Source organism: Sparus aurata, chromosome 8 (assembly GCF_900880675.1).
Source record: "Sparus aurata chromosome 8, fSpaAur1.1, whole genome shotgun sequence".
NCBI lineage: Eukaryota > Metazoa > Chordata > Actinopteri > Spariformes > Sparidae > Sparus > Sparus aurata.
In genome coordinates this window covers 13042697-13061810 of record NC_044194.1, presented here as the reverse complement: position 1 = coordinate 13061810, position 19114 = coordinate 13042697, and the positions used below count along the sequence as shown (strand labels likewise).

General features: G+C 41.1%; 2 protein-coding genes across 5 annotated transcripts; both read right to left on the bottom strand.

Annotated features, from left to right (window-relative positions):
• Positions 1–4: 4 nt before the first annotated feature.
• pias1b (protein inhibitor of activated STAT, 1b) lies at positions 5–9419 on the bottom strand. Of its 2 annotated transcripts, none has more exons than XM_030426144.1 (14): positions 9361–9419; positions 7079–7511; positions 6779–6863; positions 6509–6556; positions 5594–5684; positions 5353–5487; positions 5146–5251; positions 4713–4786; positions 4304–4464; positions 3606–3739; positions 3346–3523; positions 3089–3228; positions 2128–2165; positions 5–2035 (listed from the first exon to the last, which is right to left on the bottom strand). In XM_030426144.1, the coding sequence occupies exons 1-14, from the start codon at positions 9382–9384 to the stop codon at positions 1691–1693; spliced, it is 1992 nt and encodes a 663-aa protein (XP_030282004.1). In that variant the 5' UTR covers positions 9385–9419; the 3' UTR covers positions 5–1690. The 2 variants fall into 2 exon arrangements, with proteins under 2 accessions (XP_030282004.1, XP_030282003.1); XM_030426143.1 differs by lacking the exon at positions 9361–9419 and adding an exon at positions 7653–7773.
• Positions 9420–10093: 674 nt separating this feature from the next.
• On the bottom strand, positions 10094–17743 carry skor1b (SKI family transcriptional corepressor 1b). 3 transcript variants are annotated; one of them, XM_030426140.1, is made up of 8 exons: positions 17301–17743; positions 15117–16870; positions 14643–14736; positions 14374–14478; positions 14149–14217; positions 13753–13827; positions 11548–11622; positions 10094–10919 (listed from the first exon to the last, which is right to left on the bottom strand). In XM_030426140.1, the coding sequence occupies exons 2-8, from the start codon at positions 16851–16853 to the stop codon at positions 10822–10824; spliced, it is 2253 nt and encodes a 750-aa protein (XP_030282000.1). In that variant the 5' UTR covers positions 16854–16870; positions 17301–17743; the 3' UTR covers positions 10094–10821. The 3 variants fall into 3 exon arrangements, with proteins under 3 accessions (XP_030282000.1, XP_030282001.1, XP_030282002.1); XM_030426141.1 differs by having other exon boundaries at positions 10094–10916; positions 17301–17742; XM_030426142.1 differs by having other exon boundaries at positions 14158–14217; positions 17301–17741.
• Between the last annotated feature and the right edge of the window lie 1371 nt (positions 17744–19114).

The window sequence follows — 19114 nt, the reverse complement described above, 5'->3', positions numbered from 1 at the left end:
AATATACACTTTCTTATATCTGTTTAATTCTTACAAATATCAAACAGCACAGTAGACCTTGTAGCGGTTCAAAATGATCAAAGCCTCTATTGAGTTATTGACATCATCTGATAGTAAAACGGACAGAGAAACAGAAAATGTTACAATGCATGTCAAGCAACAATGACATCTTTAAATAGCATTAATTATATAATTACAAAAGAAATATCACATAAAATGACAGCAATGCATATCCACAAATCAAACAAATGCTGAAAATATATATGATAATAAATAATCCTAATTGTAAGCACAAGTCAAGAAAAATAAAGGGAGGGGGGTCATCCATAAGAATTTCAATGGTTTTAACTTCTGGGCCAAAATGCATTCTGTGATACAGTTAACTTAGAGGCTGCTGCAAATAGTACACTTAACAAAAGAGGCTATGCATCCTGTGGCCTCACCAAGGGACAGCGTAGCACTCAAACATATGAGCTTTTAGGTAATTTGCAAAGACATGCAGAGCTGAAAACTACTCTTGAAGTGTTTACTGCAACTGTGAACTCTACACTGCTCCACACAGCCTTTATGTAAAAAAAGCAAGTGCTAAAATCAAACAAAAGGAAATTGTGAAATGTTATTAACCCACTTGTATCCATTTCATTTAACAGTTTGTTAGCCTTTCAATTAAAGAATCCCCTTAAGTGGACCAGAAACTAGCGTAGTCTTGAAAGTGGAGCAGAAATGTGTCAATGTCGACTGGCCACTTCACTGTAGCTTTCTGTGTATATTTTGACGTATCATATGCAAAATAAAACAGATTAAAGACAAATACACAACATTGCAAATCTTAAAGGTCCAATTGTGTCATGTAACAATAGAAGCCTGCTTGCTGGACTATTGCCATTCATTCACACACTGAACAAGCCTGGTCTTACAATACTGACTTACTCCCAATTCACATGTGTTTTAGGTACAGTCTAAACTATACAATATTGTTCATATTCAATTTGACTGAAACAAGCGAAGGGTGCAGTTATGACAACAGAAGGATCTAGCGTTTGCTTTTGCAATTCTAGTGGCAACAGTTCCTAGAGGCATAGGGAATGCTTCTTTAAAAAACAGCATACATCCAACATAACTTACATCATAAATAATTATTTAAAAATAATATGACCACAGCATGAATGTCTTACAGAAAAATCTACAGTGATGGCAAAAATGGCCAGATCTTTCTGCTGTCAAACATTTGACAGAAATTATGCCATTTAGAAAATAAAGAAAGTGTTATACATTTTCCTGTTCTGATGTGACTTGCCTTTTGTACATCTATAACAATGCCCATTTTCTTTATATTCTAAATATCATCTTCCATAAGGTGTCACCTCATTGGGTTCTGTGCACATAACATTATACTGAAATAATGCCATTGACATGGAATATCGAAACAAAACTGTAAAAACCAGGTACAAAAGGTACAATATAATCAAAGGACCACATGAAGAGGTGTGAAAAAGTCTTCAGTATTCACAGAAAAATATCAACTGAAGTAACTCACTGGACAAGAAGCGTCCTAAGTTTATATACATATGATAAGTAAAATTGAAAATAGATTTTCCTCTCTGTACATAGCACTGTATTCTTTCATCTTCCTTATTTACAACGAACTCCCGTTCTCGAGGTCTCCCTTGTCTTTCAGTTCTCTGTGGGTCTAGTCAAGAGAGATAACGTCAGATATGGAGCCATAAATGGCTGCCGCCGCTGCAGCTTCCACTGAGGACCTTGACAATCCTGAGATGGTGTGGCTGTCCCTGTCTCTGTCTCGCTCTCTGTCTTTGTCGCGGTCTCGCAGACTGCTGGAAGACACCAAACTACTGGTGCTGCCACTGTTACTGCCTCCGTTGGTGGCTGCCAGTGTGCTGCTCCCGGGGGTGCCCGGCTGCTCCCGTAACATCTGAGAGGAGCCGTAGGGCAGGAAACGGTTGAGCAGCAGGTCGTGGTCCTCTGAGGCTGAGGCTGAAGCAGCTGCTGCTGCAGCCATCACCATGTTGTAATGCTAACAGAACAGAGAAGAGCGAATATTAACACAGAAACATAAGCATACTGCTGTGATGTGATGCCAAAGTCCAAATGTTTCACTAAGTGTACCTGATTGTCGCCTTGGAGGAAGGAGAAGAAACTTAGATCTGTAAGAAAAGAAAAAGACCGTCCATTTACTTCAATCTGGATATAGATCACTGTTATATAATCAGTTACCAACTGCTTTAACAATCAACAAACATCTGTGCTAAGAGATATGTTTATGTTGGTTAATACAAATTCTGAGGTGACATGGACATTTTCAAACTGTGAGATGAGGAAACTGCATGTCAGTTGCAAATACATTTACATAAATCTGCTTTGAAATAATAGAGAAAAAATAAACTCCTGATTTCTCCACAACCTCCCTGACAATCACATTTTTAAGTTTCATTCAGTATTCCAGTTATGATTGTCAGTACATCAATAGGTACAATCCAAACAGGAACAGCTAATGGCTAATTTAGCTCAACTTTTGGCCACAATGTGAACAAATATATGCAAATAAGGTGGCTCAAGTTGCAGCCCTTTTTTGCAACATCATACTTTCTGTTTATATCCCCAAAAGGCCCTAAATTAATGGAACTGTAGTTAGATGACACAAATATCCCCCACATCCAAGTAAGACAATAATAGGATTTACAAGGTGTTGGGGCACAATGACTTGGAAGACTGGGGACATTATCTGCAGTCTTTTTTTCATGCTAAAACATAGCGTTTTTGTCCCTGCAACACATCTACACACAACTATCCAAAAATAATCATCAACCAAATCTCAGCGACTAAACACTCTTTGAGGAAACAAAAACAGATTAATAGTTTGAAAGATACCAAATGCTTTAGCCAACACAGACTGATAAACTTTAGAATGTAGTTCTGAATAAAAACCCATGCAGATTTTGTCTCTAGTTTCTCTTACTGTTGCTTGACTACAGACATTATTCACCGCCAGTATGGACAGAAAGAATTATAACTGAACTTCGAACTTTAAAAATTTAATCTTATCCTTTAAAGCAAGTGGTAAGTCTACCTGGCAGGTCATTAGTTGTGTGATAATAGTGGCGATAGTCCTGGATAAGAGGTGGAGGGGGAGGAATGTAGCTTGTCTCCACAGGGGGCATGCTGGGAGCTCTGGTCACAGGTGAGGCCTGGCTGTGTAGGTTCAGTACTCTGAAGGGAAACAACGCCACATCAATGTTAGTGACAAAGGAAGTAACATGACAGAGCTGAGTACAAAGATCCCCAAAATACATGTATTTATTTCCTGTTTGTGGTTTGGAGACATACCCTTTGTTTGGAGGTGGAGAGACAGGTGACAGTGAGGGACAGGCCCTTTTAGGAGGCGGCTCATCGTCTAGCTCATCCTCTGAGGAGCTATCCAGTGTCAGGTCAATCACATCAACTTTCTTGCCATTGTCATGAGACGATCCCCGTTTCTGCTCATGCGTATCTGTCCGAGACGAATCTACACAGAAACAGCTTACTCACACTTTGCTCGCAGATAACAATGAAGAGCACTTTTGAATAATCTGAAATGAGTTACATACCGCTGTCCACACCATTGAAAGAACCAGACAACTCCTGCACCTCTCTCTTTGACCTCATGGGGGACCAGTTCCCATCTTCTTTGAACTGGATTTCATCGCAGTCAGAACAGCTATTCAAGATTTCCATGAACAACCTGTGAAAACAGCATGACGTTTCAATGCAGTTTAGCAAATTTGCAACCAGAGTAACATTATTTTTAGTACTTCATCACCCCTTAAAACTTTTATTTTGGAAATACAGCATTTACAGTATATGTACAGGGCCTATCTGGGCATCTGGACTATACAGGTGCTGTTTTGGTGGGGGCTTCACGTACATATGAACTGATGAATTCTGTTAGGTTCTCAAAAGGTGCATGAGTTTGAAGGGTTATGAGATGGCAAAACACACAAAGAGAGCAAGAGATTATCTCTGTAATGTTTTCACAGCAGCAATTTTTTTTATCCTCCTCCTCTGAAAATCACCAGGGACATTGCGTAAGTATCCTGTAAGAAAGTAAGCTACTAGGAATGTGTGATATCACACCTTGACAGAGATTCAACTTTTTTGTGTCACATTGCTGGTGTGATCTCATCACCACACAGTTCAGGGAAACCTTAAAAATATCCAGTGAGTTTTATACATTTCACACTGAAAACACACCATCATAGTAGAATCATAATATACTACCCACTACATAAAGCTGTGATGTTCTTACCCATCAATAATGAGGTGCTCATATGGCGCTTTCTTGTCACAGACTGGACACACCCAGGTTGGCTTCTTCTCATTCATTTGGATATAAAGTGTTGCATCGAAGCACTGCAGGTGAGAGCATGTTAGTGCTCTGCATGGGATCGTCAGCCTCATTTTGCCAAGCTGTAACAAAAATATAAATATCACTGCACTGCTTAATTTTACAATGATGAAATATTGTAAGACAAAGAAACTGTGTACAATTAAGTACACAGAAGACTTTTATGTCTACACAATAAAATACAGTTACTGGCAACTTAAAAACTCACTATGTAATTAGACTTGCCAAGTCAGCACTTGTTGATTGATAAGACTAATTACAATAACAGAAGCTTTTTCTTTTTAATCAAGCAGTATAGTGGAGTATTTACAGGACACAGGAGAGAGACTCGTAGACTGGTGGTGGCGATCTCACTCTCTGGATCAGCTGTTAATTTCTCCTTGACTGGAAGAAAGACAAAAAATGTAATATGAGAATTACATCGGTGAAATCCAATTGTGCAATACTATACATAGATTTTCCCCCTCAGAATGAATCCTTAATTGATACACATAGAAAACAACAAGATGTAAAGAGATGTTAAGACAAACTTCACACCGGGATTACTGTACAGCTGCACATACTACTGTAAAACCAATACAGGAAAACGTTCATCAAAAAGTTAATTTTTTAGGGTCCCAAGTTTAGTTTCTAGCATTCAAAAAATTAACAGGAGCGATAATATCCTCAATTTCATGCTCACTTACAGATGTAATGGCAATACATGTTCTATGTTTTAACTACAAAATCAGGCAACAACTTACTCAGAGCTCTTGAGTGGTCAGGGTTCCTAATTCCTTTGGAGCGTAGTCTTTGCAACAACACTGCAGATGACTGCTGTCTTACCAAGTAAACAGCCATGGAAAAACTCTGCCAAAAGAGAAAATTAAAATAATGAGCAAAACAAGTCCCATTGCTTATTGAATGGTCTATGGTGCTTTATTCATAATGCTTCGCCTGAATCTTCTTACCCTCCCAATTTCTGAAGTCCACGACACAACAATTGTGTTGGGGACTGTGGTGGAGAGACGGACAAGAGAGGTTATGTTGATCGGGCGACTGGGCCTTTTTGGTTCAACTCCATTTTTGGTTGGAGGAAGATACCCCTGCAGACAAAATATCAAACATTATTGATTTTTATTCTCAGTAACTGCATGTGTCATACACAGAAAACCTGGCAGGACAGACTTATAACAAACAGTCTATACTTACTGGGAGATTACAGGGTTTGCCATTGACCTTCACACACAGATTAGGGGGGAAATGATCCTCCTGGGGACAGCTTGTCTCTGATAGACAAAATCTGAAAATAAAGAAAATAAATTACAGAAGCCCTAAAGTATTCTTGCTCATGTAGAGAAAAAATGCCAACAAAAGTTGCCTTTTTGTTTTGATTGATCTTCATAAGGTTTTTACATGAAATAATTGATGCATTTAAACCTCCTTGCCCATAAGCAATAAAAACCTATGCCCCTGCTGGAGGTGAACTGCAATCATATTGGTTAAGATGCCTCCATTGCTTTCAATCAAGGTTTTGCCAAATAATGTCCATTATCCAAATAAAATGTTTCCATGATGTTGTACCGTCTATTTCCATAAAATTGCTCCATAAAAGGTTCATTATGAATAAAAACTTGCATTATGTATATATGTATATATATATATATATACACACACATACATACATACATACATACATACATACACACACACACACACACACACACACACATATATATATATATATATATATATATATATATATAGAGAGAGAGATAGAGAGCGAGAGAGAGAGAGAGAGGGGGGAAAAGTACATCTTTCATTCCACAAATTACAAGCTGTTTTCATGTTTTTTTAATTCATACCTTTGCATTTGTCATAATTTATTACTTTGGCTAAAGTTAAGACTTAAGACCACTAAGAAGGTTCTACAAAGTGCAGATATGTTTTAAGACTTAAGAAAAACTGAAATGACAAGACCTAAACAAGCGACATGATTAATTCTGGTTCTTTCAGAACTGAGAGAAACTAAACACAGACCCACTAGACATACAATGCAAATATACTTCTTGATTAAAAGAGAAAGTACTTGCTCAAATACTTTGAATATAAGTAAGTAAGACATACCTTAACTGAACTTGAACAGCAAAGTCACATTTGGTCCCAGATATGTCCCTAAAGAATTAAAGGTAAAAACTGGTCAGATGAAAATATTTCAACACATAATTCAATTACAATTCAGTTTACTCTAATTGCTTGCTGCTTCAGATAACACCTAGTTTCAAAATTGTATCAACAGTGAACTGGTAGTTAAAATGCTTTCACAGTATCATTTCTTCTTCCCTCTCATCTCTTTGACAGCTTGAAACTGTGAGCGCAGGAGAGTTTCTCACTTACATGGAGCTGCTGATCTGTTGAACTTGCTGTGGTGTTAATGCGAAGGCATAACATGCTTCCTGGAACCGTTGACTGTTGTCTGAGGCTATGAAAAAAAACAAAACAGGAACAGAACATGATAGTCAAAGAGTAACTTACAGAAATCATTCAGCCAGTGTCCACTCACATTGAACTTTAACAGAGCATGGTTTTGAATGGTCATGGTTCAGATATCTGTAGTCACACAATGCCTCATCAGTGTGAGCACCAGAGAGAAGTGTTATCACTCCCACACGGTTGAGCAGGAAGTAGTAGACCTACCCAGGCTGGTTGGCTTAATGAGCTCATCCAGCACGTCATAGAATGGCAATCTCTGGAGCTTGACATCAGGGTGTACAGGGTGTAGGGAGGAGGGCAGGTGAGGCAAACTCAGCTCATGCTTAGGGCCAAGTAAAGAAACAGGCAGCAGAGGCGAGGGGGATCCGTGGCTGTCAAATCCCAGCTGGGCAAGGCCGGCGGGCAGACTGGAGGCAGAATGAACACCAGGCAGGGCCAGGTCCACCGGTGAAACCATTTTGATTGGGAAGCGTCGTCTGTATAGCTCTTTAATCTTCATCTGCACTGCAGGACTGCAACCAGCCTTGAGTAGGTGGAGAGCTTTGGTCAAAAGTTCGTGTTTGCGCCCGTGCTTATTCCGTCCTGCGTACCCCAACAACACTTGGAGCTCCGAAACTCGAAGGCTCATTACCATTTGCTGGTGAAAAAAATGAGAATGAAAAATTACACCCTGCAAAACAAATTTTATTCTGATGTTTAAGAATTGTTCTTTTCTTTGACTTCAGACTTTATCCCTAAAAAAACATGTCTGATAATCTATTTAAATCATTTAACTCACGAGCATGCAACCTGTCCATGGCCATAATATTTTCATTTCTGAGATATGCTCGAAGCAGGAACAGAGATAGCCCAGACAGGGCAGAGATAGCCCTTTGAATGGAAGCAGACTGCACATTTCTTGTACTCAGACTAGGTTTTCAAAGCTTTGATTCACAAAGCATCACTACAAGCTGAAAGTGATAATACAAGATGTTTCATCATTAATGATGGTGACAGAACAGATGCCTATTAAAGCTCTGGAAACTGTGATTTTTCACTTTTCACATTTGATGAAGGGAAACTGTGAAAATAATTGACAGGTTAATAAATAATGAAAATAATGGTTAGCTGCAGCTCTATAAGCATTTGTAGAAAACAATAAAAGCCAGTATAATGGAGACATTTTCTCAATAGTGTCACAGCAGTGTTCATTCAAATCAGTCAGTCAAATGAAGAAACACCGCAAACCTCATACATTTCCATAGAATTGAATCAACACTACTGTGAGACAAGCAATGCAAAATAACATTTACTTACTTCGTAAGGCCATTGCTTTACATTACATTGTTAGATTATACTGTACAGATACACTTGCACTTATGTTCACCCACTGTATAGTCATATCTTGTGAATAACTGAGATGCAATGTGGCATCACATACAAATGAAACACTTGCCTAGCATTAAACACACAAGATGCAATAATCAAGGTCATCTGTGAGTTAATTGATGGGGCCAATTAGCACTCAGTGAGGAGCTGCTAAAGACGAATGTATCTGAAAATGTAAACATCGTGATGACACTTGAAATCGGACAGAGAAATGAATGCGGTTGCGCGTACCACCAGCTATAACTGATACATGGAGGTAAACTTCGAAGAGTATGTGCTAAATGCATTTTATACTATACAACACTCAAATGTGTTCAATGTCAAGTAACAATACGACTCATATGATGAGGAAAAAGAGGGAAGCCAGCAGTGCTGAGATTCGATTGGGAAAGGAGCGAATCAAAGCGAAAATGTGTCACAATTACATCGGGTGTTTCCAGTCAAACAAAAAGTAGTTTATATTGAGAGAGTAGAAGGACACAGCGAAGATTTAGCATAAGCTAGCTAACGACGAATGTATTCTGCTGGAGTAATCTGACTGAAACAAAACTTCACGTTACAGTTTTTACTTTCTGTCGTGTGTTTGAACAATTATCATCAACGTTAGTTACATTGCAGCTTACCAGGCTGTGAATATTCTCTATATAACGTAGATTATCCTCGGATCTAAACAGAAATAACACTCATGGAAGCTAAAATGCGCTTGCCTTCCAGGGAATAGACAGAGCCCATTTTTAAACAGATATTCCGCTTTTCCTAGTGAACTACTGAGAATGTCAGGTGCCTCTCGCCACAGTATCATTCGGTTAAAAACATTGACACGAATATGGCTTTCATATAGTACAAAAAGCAATATCTGGCCTTAACTGCAGGTAAGCCGCACAGCAGAGGCAGCCTAACGGAACGTCGGCAACAATAACAAAGCTAATGCTAGCGAGTTAGCCAGCCAGCTAACAGTTTGTCTGGCCTCCGCTGATAAGCTTTTTTTGTATTATATGCTTTGATATCAACATTCCTGGGGGTCTCTGCTGTCAAGTAAGAATGGTGATCTGGTTCGAAATTTGAATCTCACTGTGCGAAACGTCTATTTATCAAGCTAATGTAGGGGCTCGCTTTACCTTCAGTTCCGCACTCTCCGCCATCTTGTTACATTAGCTGCGCGTGCGCAACAGCCGTCCTCAAGGGACGGAGCAAATTCAAAATTGTCAGACGCTTCTTCGCAGCAGACGGCAGGGGGCGCTGCTGCAGCGTGGACATTCATGGGACTGGGTACTTAACTTTGCCTCTCATTTCAATTGTTGGTGGAATTTTGTTCCGTGCCTACGGCCCGCAAAAATAACCTAGACTGATCGAGACGTACGCCCATTGTTTCCTCCCTTTTATTCATATTTCATACCAGTGCTGCAACGATTAATTGTGTAATTAATTAGTGGCTTAGCGGAAAATGAAAGGCCAGCCAAGGTAATCAATTAACTTTTTCTTTAAGTCATTTACTGAAAACAAATGATAAACATTTGGTTGTTCTTGAAATGTGAGGATTTGCTGATTTTCAGTTTTATAGAACTTACAAAAAAACAAAACAAAACAAAAAAAACCCCGCTATTTGTGTTATAAACTCCAGATCCGACATAAAACTTTAATTTTGATGACACTTTGGACTCTGGGAATTGACATTTGAAAGTCCAATCAATCAGTCAGTTAAAACCAATTTATCAAAGAAATATTCGCCAGAGAACATACTCTTTAGTTTCATTTAAAACTTAAATCAAGCTGCTTTGACACGCATCTTCTTGTTTTGCACACAAGCGTTATGTAATTCATAGGAAGGGAAATACGCATGGTGACAGCACATTTACTTTCATAAAATGATTTATTCATTAGCGATGAAAACAAATATTGCATGAACAAATAGGCTACTCTTAATAGAATATGTCGCTATACTTACAAGGTCGCAGGTGTACTCATTTAGCCTACTAACTTCTGTGTTGTCAGGAAAAAAAACCAAAAAACCAAATAGGCATGGTTTGACCGCTACAAATAATTACATTGTAGGCCTATTTTTTCAATGCACAAGCTGTTTATGGTTCAAAAATCCCCCCATCACTTGTTTAAAGTGCATATTACATCCAAAAGTAAGCCACTGGCCTGCAAAGACGAACACAGCGGAAGTAGTAGGCTAATCCACAATACTGAGAGGAGAAGGAGCAATGAGTTGGCTAGTCAGAGCTGCTATTATTGACAACAGAAAAAACCGAAATAACAACCTATAACTATTACAGGATACATACATCGTCATTGCACTTTGCCACAAATAATAAATATCATCAATGGTATCATTTCAGTAAAACGACTTTTCACCGTATAATGCGAGATGGTTACATAAATGCTGAGAGGAGGGAGATACACGTTTTTTTGTTTTTGATGTTTTTTTTTTGAATATTACAATTAATTACAAGTTAGTCTTCTTTCAGCTTGATGTGAACAGTGTCCCAGAAGGCTCTGACAGAAGCTGCAGATGTGTCCTTTTTGTTTTCTCGCTCCGCCACGTGAGCGTGCAGCGGTGAGGCTTTTCAGGTGTTTCAGGGCGGTAGCAGGGGAGACTTGAAGGAGCAGGAGCCGGTGCAGTGGCGAGGGGTCAGCATCTTACACGAGAAATGGTGTAAAGCGTCGTGAGCTTCTATGAAGAAGGAGATGAAACAATCAATAGTGTACGTGGACGTGGGTGTAAATAATAATAATAATAATAATAATCATAATAATAATAATAAAAAATAATAATAATTTAAAAAATCAGGCTTTTGGGGAAATTAAATATGAACATTATAAACAGCACAGCACACAGTGGAGCTGTTTGCATCAGACACGTTGGAGTCAAATAACAGGATGAGTCGATTTGAGGCCATGTATCAAAAACATTATTATACAAGTAGCTATAATCTGCACGTCACCCCCGCTGCTGTTTCAGACTTTGATATCACGGTTTTAACTTATGTTCTCGGTCTTTCTTCCAATTCGCTGCATCAAGTGTCCGGAAAATCACTACATAAAAACCCATGGTAATCAATATCGTTGAAAGAAATCATTCCAATTAAGGATATAATTAATATGTGGAAATGAATACACTGATCACATGCAAAATTGTGGGAGAAATCATGTACAGATCTGAAAGTGTGAATCTGAAAACTAACTGATGCAGACAAAACCTCTCGATATCCAGAAACGTCATCAGTCACACCAGCAGATATATCCGCGACAGCAGACGTGTGAACCTGCTGATGTGGCAGCGCTGCTGTTATTTGTCTCACCTCTGACGATGTGAAGCTGCTGGACCATCTCCTCCCTGTAGGAAAGTTCCCTCTTCATCTGATCCTGGAAATTATCTGAGGGAACACACGGCAGGAACAGATTCGGTGAGTCAGTGATGTGATATGTGTGTGTGTGTGTGTGTGTGTGTGTGTGTGTGTGTGTGTGTGTGTGTGTGTGTGTGTGAGCCTCCGTCAACAAAACACAGCAACTGTCTCACACTTTAACCTGTTTCACCCACTGAATACTGTCTAATTCATATAGCCTCGGTTCGTTTTTCCTGAACACTTTCAGGAACACTGGTGACGCCTGACTAAATGCATTGAACTGGTCCGGTCCGAGGAGTCACAGGCCTCTAGAGGGCGCTGCCCTCAAGATAAAGCCACAAACCAGGGACCGACTGCAGGCACAAATACCGAGGATCATAACTGCAGCAAACACGGTGTCATGCTATGATGAAGAAACACTTAAATTTATGTTTGATAATGGAGATTATAATCATAAAAAAATTTCTGTTTAAATAATCTATAGACAACAGAAATTAATCCCATTGCTTGTTTTCAGAGAACTGGATGCAATTAGCGTTTAAATTATTAAGTGTAAGTGAAAAAAAAATGGAATGCAAAAAATATTTGAAAAAAAAGCTACATATTTTAAAATGTGTAACCCTTTCACCGGTATTTTAATTGTGTTTTACGCGCAGACTAAGATTAGACCTGATCCTTTTAAAAAGCCACTTTATTGATAATTAAAAGTGCATCAAACAGAATTTCTTTTTTTTTTTTTTTTTTTTAATGTAGATTAAATGTAGATGGAGGAGATGTGCACCAAACGGTTCAAATAACTCAGTTGTGCTGTCAGTGTCTTTGTCAATCATTTGTGTTCATCTGATTTCCAACAGATGTATCCCCAATACCACCAATGAATGCAGTGAGGGGAAAAAACAAACATATATGGGTGGATTCATGTTCAGTCCATCACATCGCTTTCAGTCAGATGCATAACTGGGAAGTGCAGATCTGTTAGAAAGCGATGAGACAATAATATCCAGAGTGCCGCAAATAATCTTAGAGACTGTGAGGTGTTGAATAATGTTCTGCTCATGTTCTATATCCATTTATAAGACGGCCTTCTTACTTGAGCATATGTGACTTTTTGCAAAGCTTAGACAACATAAGTATATTTCTTACAATTTAAGATATTTAAGTGGGCAAAATGAAACAATAAAATCAGCATCCAAAGTCTGTTACCCTCCCACATTACTTCAGGGGTATGATGTGTATTTACACCCAAAGCAGATGCACAGATCTGGATCAGACGCGCCCTGATGTAACCTTGTGACTTGTTTCTGACCCTTCTCTCGAGATCTCACATCGCACAAATAAATCTTAAAGTTTAAAAACTAGAAATCTTTGGGATGTTGTTTTTTTTCTCTGAGTGCTGCTGTTGAACAGTTCTGTGCAGCGCATCCACACTCCATTCTCAAATAGCTCTGTGTGAAAAGAGGTGAGTGGCCGAGAGGTTTTAAAGTGTTTTGGAGAAGGGGAGCAGTGAGTGTTTAGGATTTATTGTCAGTCAACAAAAATACTGCAGCAGTCAAGATGTAAACTATGTTTTTTTTCCCTTATCTCTTACCTCTCCTTATCTATTGCATGAGCATGTTAAACCTTGTTTTTTTCCACATTAACCTTTTAAAAAAAATAAAAAATAAAATAAAATTCTGTATGCCCACGTTTATTCATAAAACAAATGATTTGCACTCACTTCATCTGTGTTTTTCTAATTAATTTGAGCCCCTAAAATATCTTTATTTCCTGCATAGAACAATTTTCTAAAGATGCATGGACGCTTTTTGGACAGAAGGTTAAAATCATAATCCTCTCACATCGGTGTTAAAAGGAGGTTCTGAAAACGCACTCTTTCCCTGGAGAGCGTGTCCCTGAACCACTTAGCATTTCTGGAAAGAATGGTGCCCCTTCACAGATATTTTGTTCCGCAGGGAGAGGACACGCATGCCACCGTTAAGATGTGCCGGGTCATGGCATGGCTACAGGGGTCATGTTTTTGGGCCTGACTCACACACATGACAGAGGAGGAACAACACTTTACCATACACCAGAATGACTTTGAGTCTCAGTGGGAAAAAAAAAAAACACAGCCAAAAATAATTTTAAAAAAGAGGCTCCCGTGGCAACAGCTGAGCTTACCTTTTAAATTTTGAAATTCACGTTCCAGCTTTTTCCTCAGCTCAACTTGCTCTAGCAGCTGCTTCTGCAGGTCCTCTAAGAAAGCAGACACACAGAAAAAATGGAAGATGTGTGAGGAGGAGGAGGAGGTGGAGGAGGAGGAGGAGGAAAGGTGCAGGCTTTTGTATCAGCTACAGTGCAGGGAAGCTTTCTATTTTTAATGACAGTGATGAGGACAAGTGAGAGCATTCCTTAAAAAAAATTATTTTCCCTTATGATTTTTGGGACAAATCCAGGAAAAATAGAAGTAATTTGTCTAATTTGTTTAATTTGATGATAATAATAATAATAATGATAATAATAATAACAACAACAATAATAATAATAATAATAATAATGTAATTATCTGTCAATCACCTCTCTTACCTTTTGCCAGACCCTCCATGGCTCTTCCTGCTGGCAGAGCTCTGGTTGGTGCGTCCTCGCCTGAATACACAGAAAATAAATTAAATTCCTCTCTCTACAAAAAAAAAAAAAAAAAAAGAAGAAGAAGAGGAAGGGGAAAATAATGGAGCCGTGTCTGTTAAAGCAGAGCTGTTTAACACTAAGAGAAAGCTGCTGGCTGACCTCAGTGTAACTCACCCTCGTCCGGCTCTCGCTGCATCTCCTCGCTGCTTTGTTCATTAAAAGATTTCGTTTCGACCTCCTCCACCGTGGATGACGGCTCCTCTTTACTTGAACTCTCATCTTAAGAGAAAATAAATCGATGAAATGTATCCCCTCTGTTCGTTTTCCTTTTTTTGAAATATTATTTCATTCTTTTTTTTTTTTTTTACTGAATTTCTTTAACAAAAGCAAAAAATAAAAAATAAAAAAAAAGAGAAAAGAAAAGAAAAGAAAAAAAGTCGCACCATTTGTTGTAAGAGCTCCAGTCTGGTAACTCGCAGGTCTGAACTGATACGGACTGCTCCTTTGTTGCAGCTCAGTCCTCTCCGGTGTGAACACCTACAGGAGAGAGAATCACCACTTCTTTGAGCTTCTTCAACATCACAAGAGGCGTTGTCAAAACAAAACAAAAAAAAAATCAAAAAAAAATCAAATAAATGTAATTATGATAATTAAAAATAACATTAATAATTAAAAATATGCTTGGAGTTGAGTGTATATATTTTTATTTAAAGGAATGATTTGTGTTTTTTTTTCCCTTTCTTCCTCTAAATGTTTCTGCACATGTTTTGTTGCCGCTGTTACACTGTTCAAAACATAAAAAAGAGCAGTTTTATCCCCCAAAAACAAGCACACAGGTTTATCTCACAACACATCTGCAGAGTGAAACATTACAGCTCGAGATTATCGCCAGTGTTTCTCAGTTAGAAGTCACTCACTTCGGTGTAAGACGCAGCTATGTGGGGCTCTGACAGCTGCTTGCTCTGCAGCCCTCTGTCAGAGGACTGGGCCGCATGGAGGCTCATTTTCTGGGGCTCGACCAGGCTGCTCTCCTGCATGGCCTTGGAGTCTGAACCGTTCGGGGAAACACTGTGAGCCAAGCCGGGGGGAGTCCGAGGACACGCGGAGGACAGAGGCCGGGAGTCCTCCTCCTCCTCCTCCTCCTCCTCTGATGTCTTATTCGTCCCCACGTCCACGTCCGGATCTCCCTCGCTGTCCACGCACGGTGACATGGACCGGTAACTCGAACTCTCGCTTAAAAAATCGGGCGATAAATAGCCGGTGCGACAGCCGTTATACGCGCCCCTGTTGCCGTACAGCTTGGCGATGCAGTCCGCGTCTTTAATGACGGGTCTGAACGCGGAGACGTAGCTGATCTTCCGGGGCGCCAGGGTCATCCCCTCCAGCGGCCTCGCCTCGTCCCCGGACTTGTCGTCGTCGTTACGCGCGGACTGGGTGCTGGAGCACCGCTCGTTCTCCACCATGCTGTCTTTCGACGTGTTGGTGCTGCGGTCGCTGTGCTCGGATATGTCCATGTCAGTCTGTCTGGGAGGACACAGCAGCTCTGGTGGGGGTTTGTGCGGGGTCTGCGGGTACGGAGGCATGGGCAGCGCGCCAGCCGCGGGCCAGAACATGGGGAAGGAGTGGTAGGCGCTGTCCTTGGTACCAGGCCACAGGACGCCCGGGAGGCCCGCTTTGCTCTGCTCTCCCATCATGCCGTCGTCTTTCTTCTGGCACAGGCCGAAAGCTGGGAACCCGTACGGATGAGGGAAGAGCGGCGGCGGGATCTTCTGCAGCATCCCGAAGCCTTTGCTGGGCACGGGGATGACCGGGTAGCTGCGCGTGCTCGCCATGCCGCCCCGGTTGTCCTCGCAGCTGAGGATCTTCGCGGGCACCTCGGGTGATTCCCGGGGACGGCTGGATCCGTGCGGTTTTAAGGAAGAGCTGGACCCCGAATCCCCGCACGGCAGCGTCCTCTTACGACTGCCACCATTGAACATGGCCTTCACGTCTTCCCAGGCGTGCAACACATCTGTCTGGCTGCTCTTATCTGTTAATTTGAGATGCCGCCGCCAGGAATTAAAATTAGCCGCGTCTGGCTGCGTGTACTTGGACTCCGGCGTGCGGTGCGAGTGAAATATGAATTTATTTGGGGAGAAATACATGTTGCAGTAGGAGCACTTGATGCACTTGGCCCTGGAGCTGTTGTACCTGGCCGGGATGAAGCTGCCTCGACTCCCCCAGGCGCACTCGTGAGACACGTCGAAGGCAAAATTCTCTGGAAGTTTAGGAGGCGAGTGAGCTCCCAGGAACGACTTGCAAAGTCTCTCGGCCTCGCGCTTGGTGATCATCCCGCAGCGCCTGGAGGAGATGGGCATCGCCCCGGCCCTCCGCAGGATCTCCAGCTGGACGGGGGTGCACTGTACGCAGGTGATCCCCAGTGCCACACGCCGGTTGTGGATCTCGTTGTAGCTGTAATTCTTCAAGAGGGTGTTTGATATCTGTGCAAGGCAAAGTCTCTCCTGGCCATCTATCACCAAAGACACGATCGGTATTCCGTACAGCACCGTCTCCCCGACCTGGTTGGGCTTCAGGTTCTTGGCGCTCGCGTAGGAAAGTTCTTGCTTGGAGCTTGGCGAGGAGCTGGAGTCTCGCCCCGCAGGTATGGAGTCCATCCTTGGAGGCCTGGAAGCTGTGGAGACGACGTTTTGGCGTTAATGTGTGAAATAACAGCCTCGAGTAGAGCTTTTATAATTAGCTCTTTTAGTCTAGAAGAAGTAGGCCTAGGTGCTAAATATAGAAAGAGAGAGGACAGACAATCACAGGCCTGATGAAGTAAAGTGAACGAGATTCTTTACGTCCAGAGATCAAACCTCAAGAAAGTGCAGACTTGGGAAAAAAACAATGTTGACGTGCAAACTCTTTACGCATGAATTAATTCCGTGTTCCTTCAACATCAAGCCTTGTCTTCACTGTCACTCACGCACAGGGTTCAGTTCTGATTTCATATCGCGCGTAAAACAAAAAACACTGAAAATGGACAAATTGAGGTCAAGCGCGCGCACACACACTCACACAAACACACACATTCTGAATCATTGCATCCGAAATCCACGACTCACCTTTAATGTCCGCGCAGCTCCCCTCCGTCGTGAACGAGAAAGCTGCGAACAAGTGAAATAAAGTCGGAGCGCTGAGAAGTCTTCTCTGTGCTGGAGGATGTAAAGATGTTTGCGTTAGGAGCAGGACGCAGTTGTCCGTGCGGCACCTCCTCCCTACTGCTCACTGTGCTCCTCTCTCTCTCTGTCTCTCTCTCTCTCTCTCCCTCCGTGTGTGTGTGTGTGTGTGGCTGGTTTGTGTTTCTTCAGCAGCAGCATCGTCCACATGGCAGGCAGACTGTAGTACAGCCCCTCCTCTACGACACCGACAGCAATCAAGTGACGGCAAAACTTATGGCGGAGGCACTCCCACTCACACAGGCAGTCTGCATTAACTATAAATTCATGAGCAATGGAGACGGTTGGGAGTGTTTGGTGTCGGAGCAGCCTGCAGGTCCACAATTATGGATAAAGCGTCGCCAGAAAAAAAAAAAAAAAGAAAAGAAAAGAAAAGAAAAGAGGTGATATTACGGAATAAAAATCAAGCCTGTAGGTTTAAATGAATCCTAGAATTTAACAAAAAAAAGATGTTCACATTAGTCTTCCATTCCTCATTGTGTCCAACATAATGCACTTAATTAATTCTTTTGCAATTTCCTTTTGGAGGAAGAAAAAAAAATGCACGGAGGAGGGCTGCAGAGGGATTTTGGCATTCCGCTTAAAAAACAAAACAAAACAAAAAAAACACACCCAACAAAAAGCAGCAGCGGGGACCCTCCGACACGTCCACACAGCGAGGCCTGCTGATGAATGCGGCGCGCGGGCCCTCAACACGTGCTGAGTTCCCACGGATCCATCGTTTACAAGCGACACGTCGCCTACACGCGCTCTGACAACAACCAGCTGCTCTAAAGGTCACTCTCAGATCAGACCGGGGCACAATGCGGAGGGGCTTTTTTTTGCGCCATAAGCGACGATCGTTTAACTTTTTTTAATTCATTTTATTTTTTTATTATAAAGTCAGTAAAGCTTTGGGTTCATCGTTCTCATCCGGCCGAGCGCTGATCTAATATTGATGAAGGTAACAGGACGCGATGCTGTTGGTCCTGGTGGCCCCAGCAAAGCAGAGCTGAGCAGCAATAATGACAACTTGTGCATAATTATTCACCGCTTTTTAATTAATTTCAATACAGGAAGCGTGCGCAGCCTATTTGGAGGGTGATTTCTAAATAACAATATAATAAATGGGCTACTTCCGGTCTTTTAAAACAATAATTTGATCGCACAACACTCTCAAATAAAAATGTAAATGCTAATAAACAAAATCTAAGTTATCATTTTATCGTCGTGTTGAAAAATTACATGGGAAACCTTCGCGTGAAACTCAGAAAATGTCCACATTTTTAATTTTCTTCTTCAGCTGGATTCAACAAAAGCAGAAAGAAAAAAAATTCAAAATGCATTTAAATTCACAGAAAAAAGTCCAAATACTAAGTGTCCAACTCCATGCGTCAAAAAGAGCGACCAAATTCAAATCAACTATCTCTGCCTCCTCCATCTGCTCATCTATCGATCACTGAACGGATATGGCCTGGAACACCTCGCTTGTCATCAACGTAAACATCTTAATTAAAAGTCACTGTAGCTGTGGCATGAAATCAAAGCTCAACACTGGAATGAGGTGACCCAAAAAAAATGGGAAATAAACCCCTTAAAATCCACTAGCTTCATCTGAAATCCACCGTTTTCACATAAAGGCATCGTTCACAGGCTCATTCACCGAGATAAAAACGTGTATAATAGTTTCAAACCCAGGAAACGAGAAAAAAGGACCCCAA

Bases quoted from the DNA above. Each gene is read 5' to 3' on its own strand.
- pias1b (XM_030426143.1), bottom strand. From the start codon at position 7,769: ATGTGCAGTCTGCTTCCATTCAAAGGGCTATCTCTGCCCTGTCTGGGC. The intron at 5,488-5,593 runs GTAAGTATAGAC...TTTTGTCTGCAG, and splicing joins GCAAACCCTGTAATCTCCCA to GGGTATCTTCCTCCAACCAA. The intron at 3,740-4,303 runs GTAAGAACATCA...CTGTTTTCACAG, and splicing joins GAGCACCTCATTATTGATGG to GTTGTTCATGGAAATCTTGA.
- skor1b (XM_030426140.1), bottom strand. From the start codon at position 16,853: ATGGACTCCATACCTGCGGGGCGAGACTCCAGCTCCTCGCCAAGCTCC. The intron at 14,218-14,373 runs GTGAGTTACACT...CTGTGTATTCAG, and splicing joins GCAGCGAGAGCCGGACGAGG to GCGAGGACGCACCAACCAGA. The intron at 11,623-13,752 runs GTAAGCTCAGCT...GTGTTCCCTCAG, and splicing joins TGAATTTCAAAATTTAAAAG to ATAATTTCCAGGATCAGATG.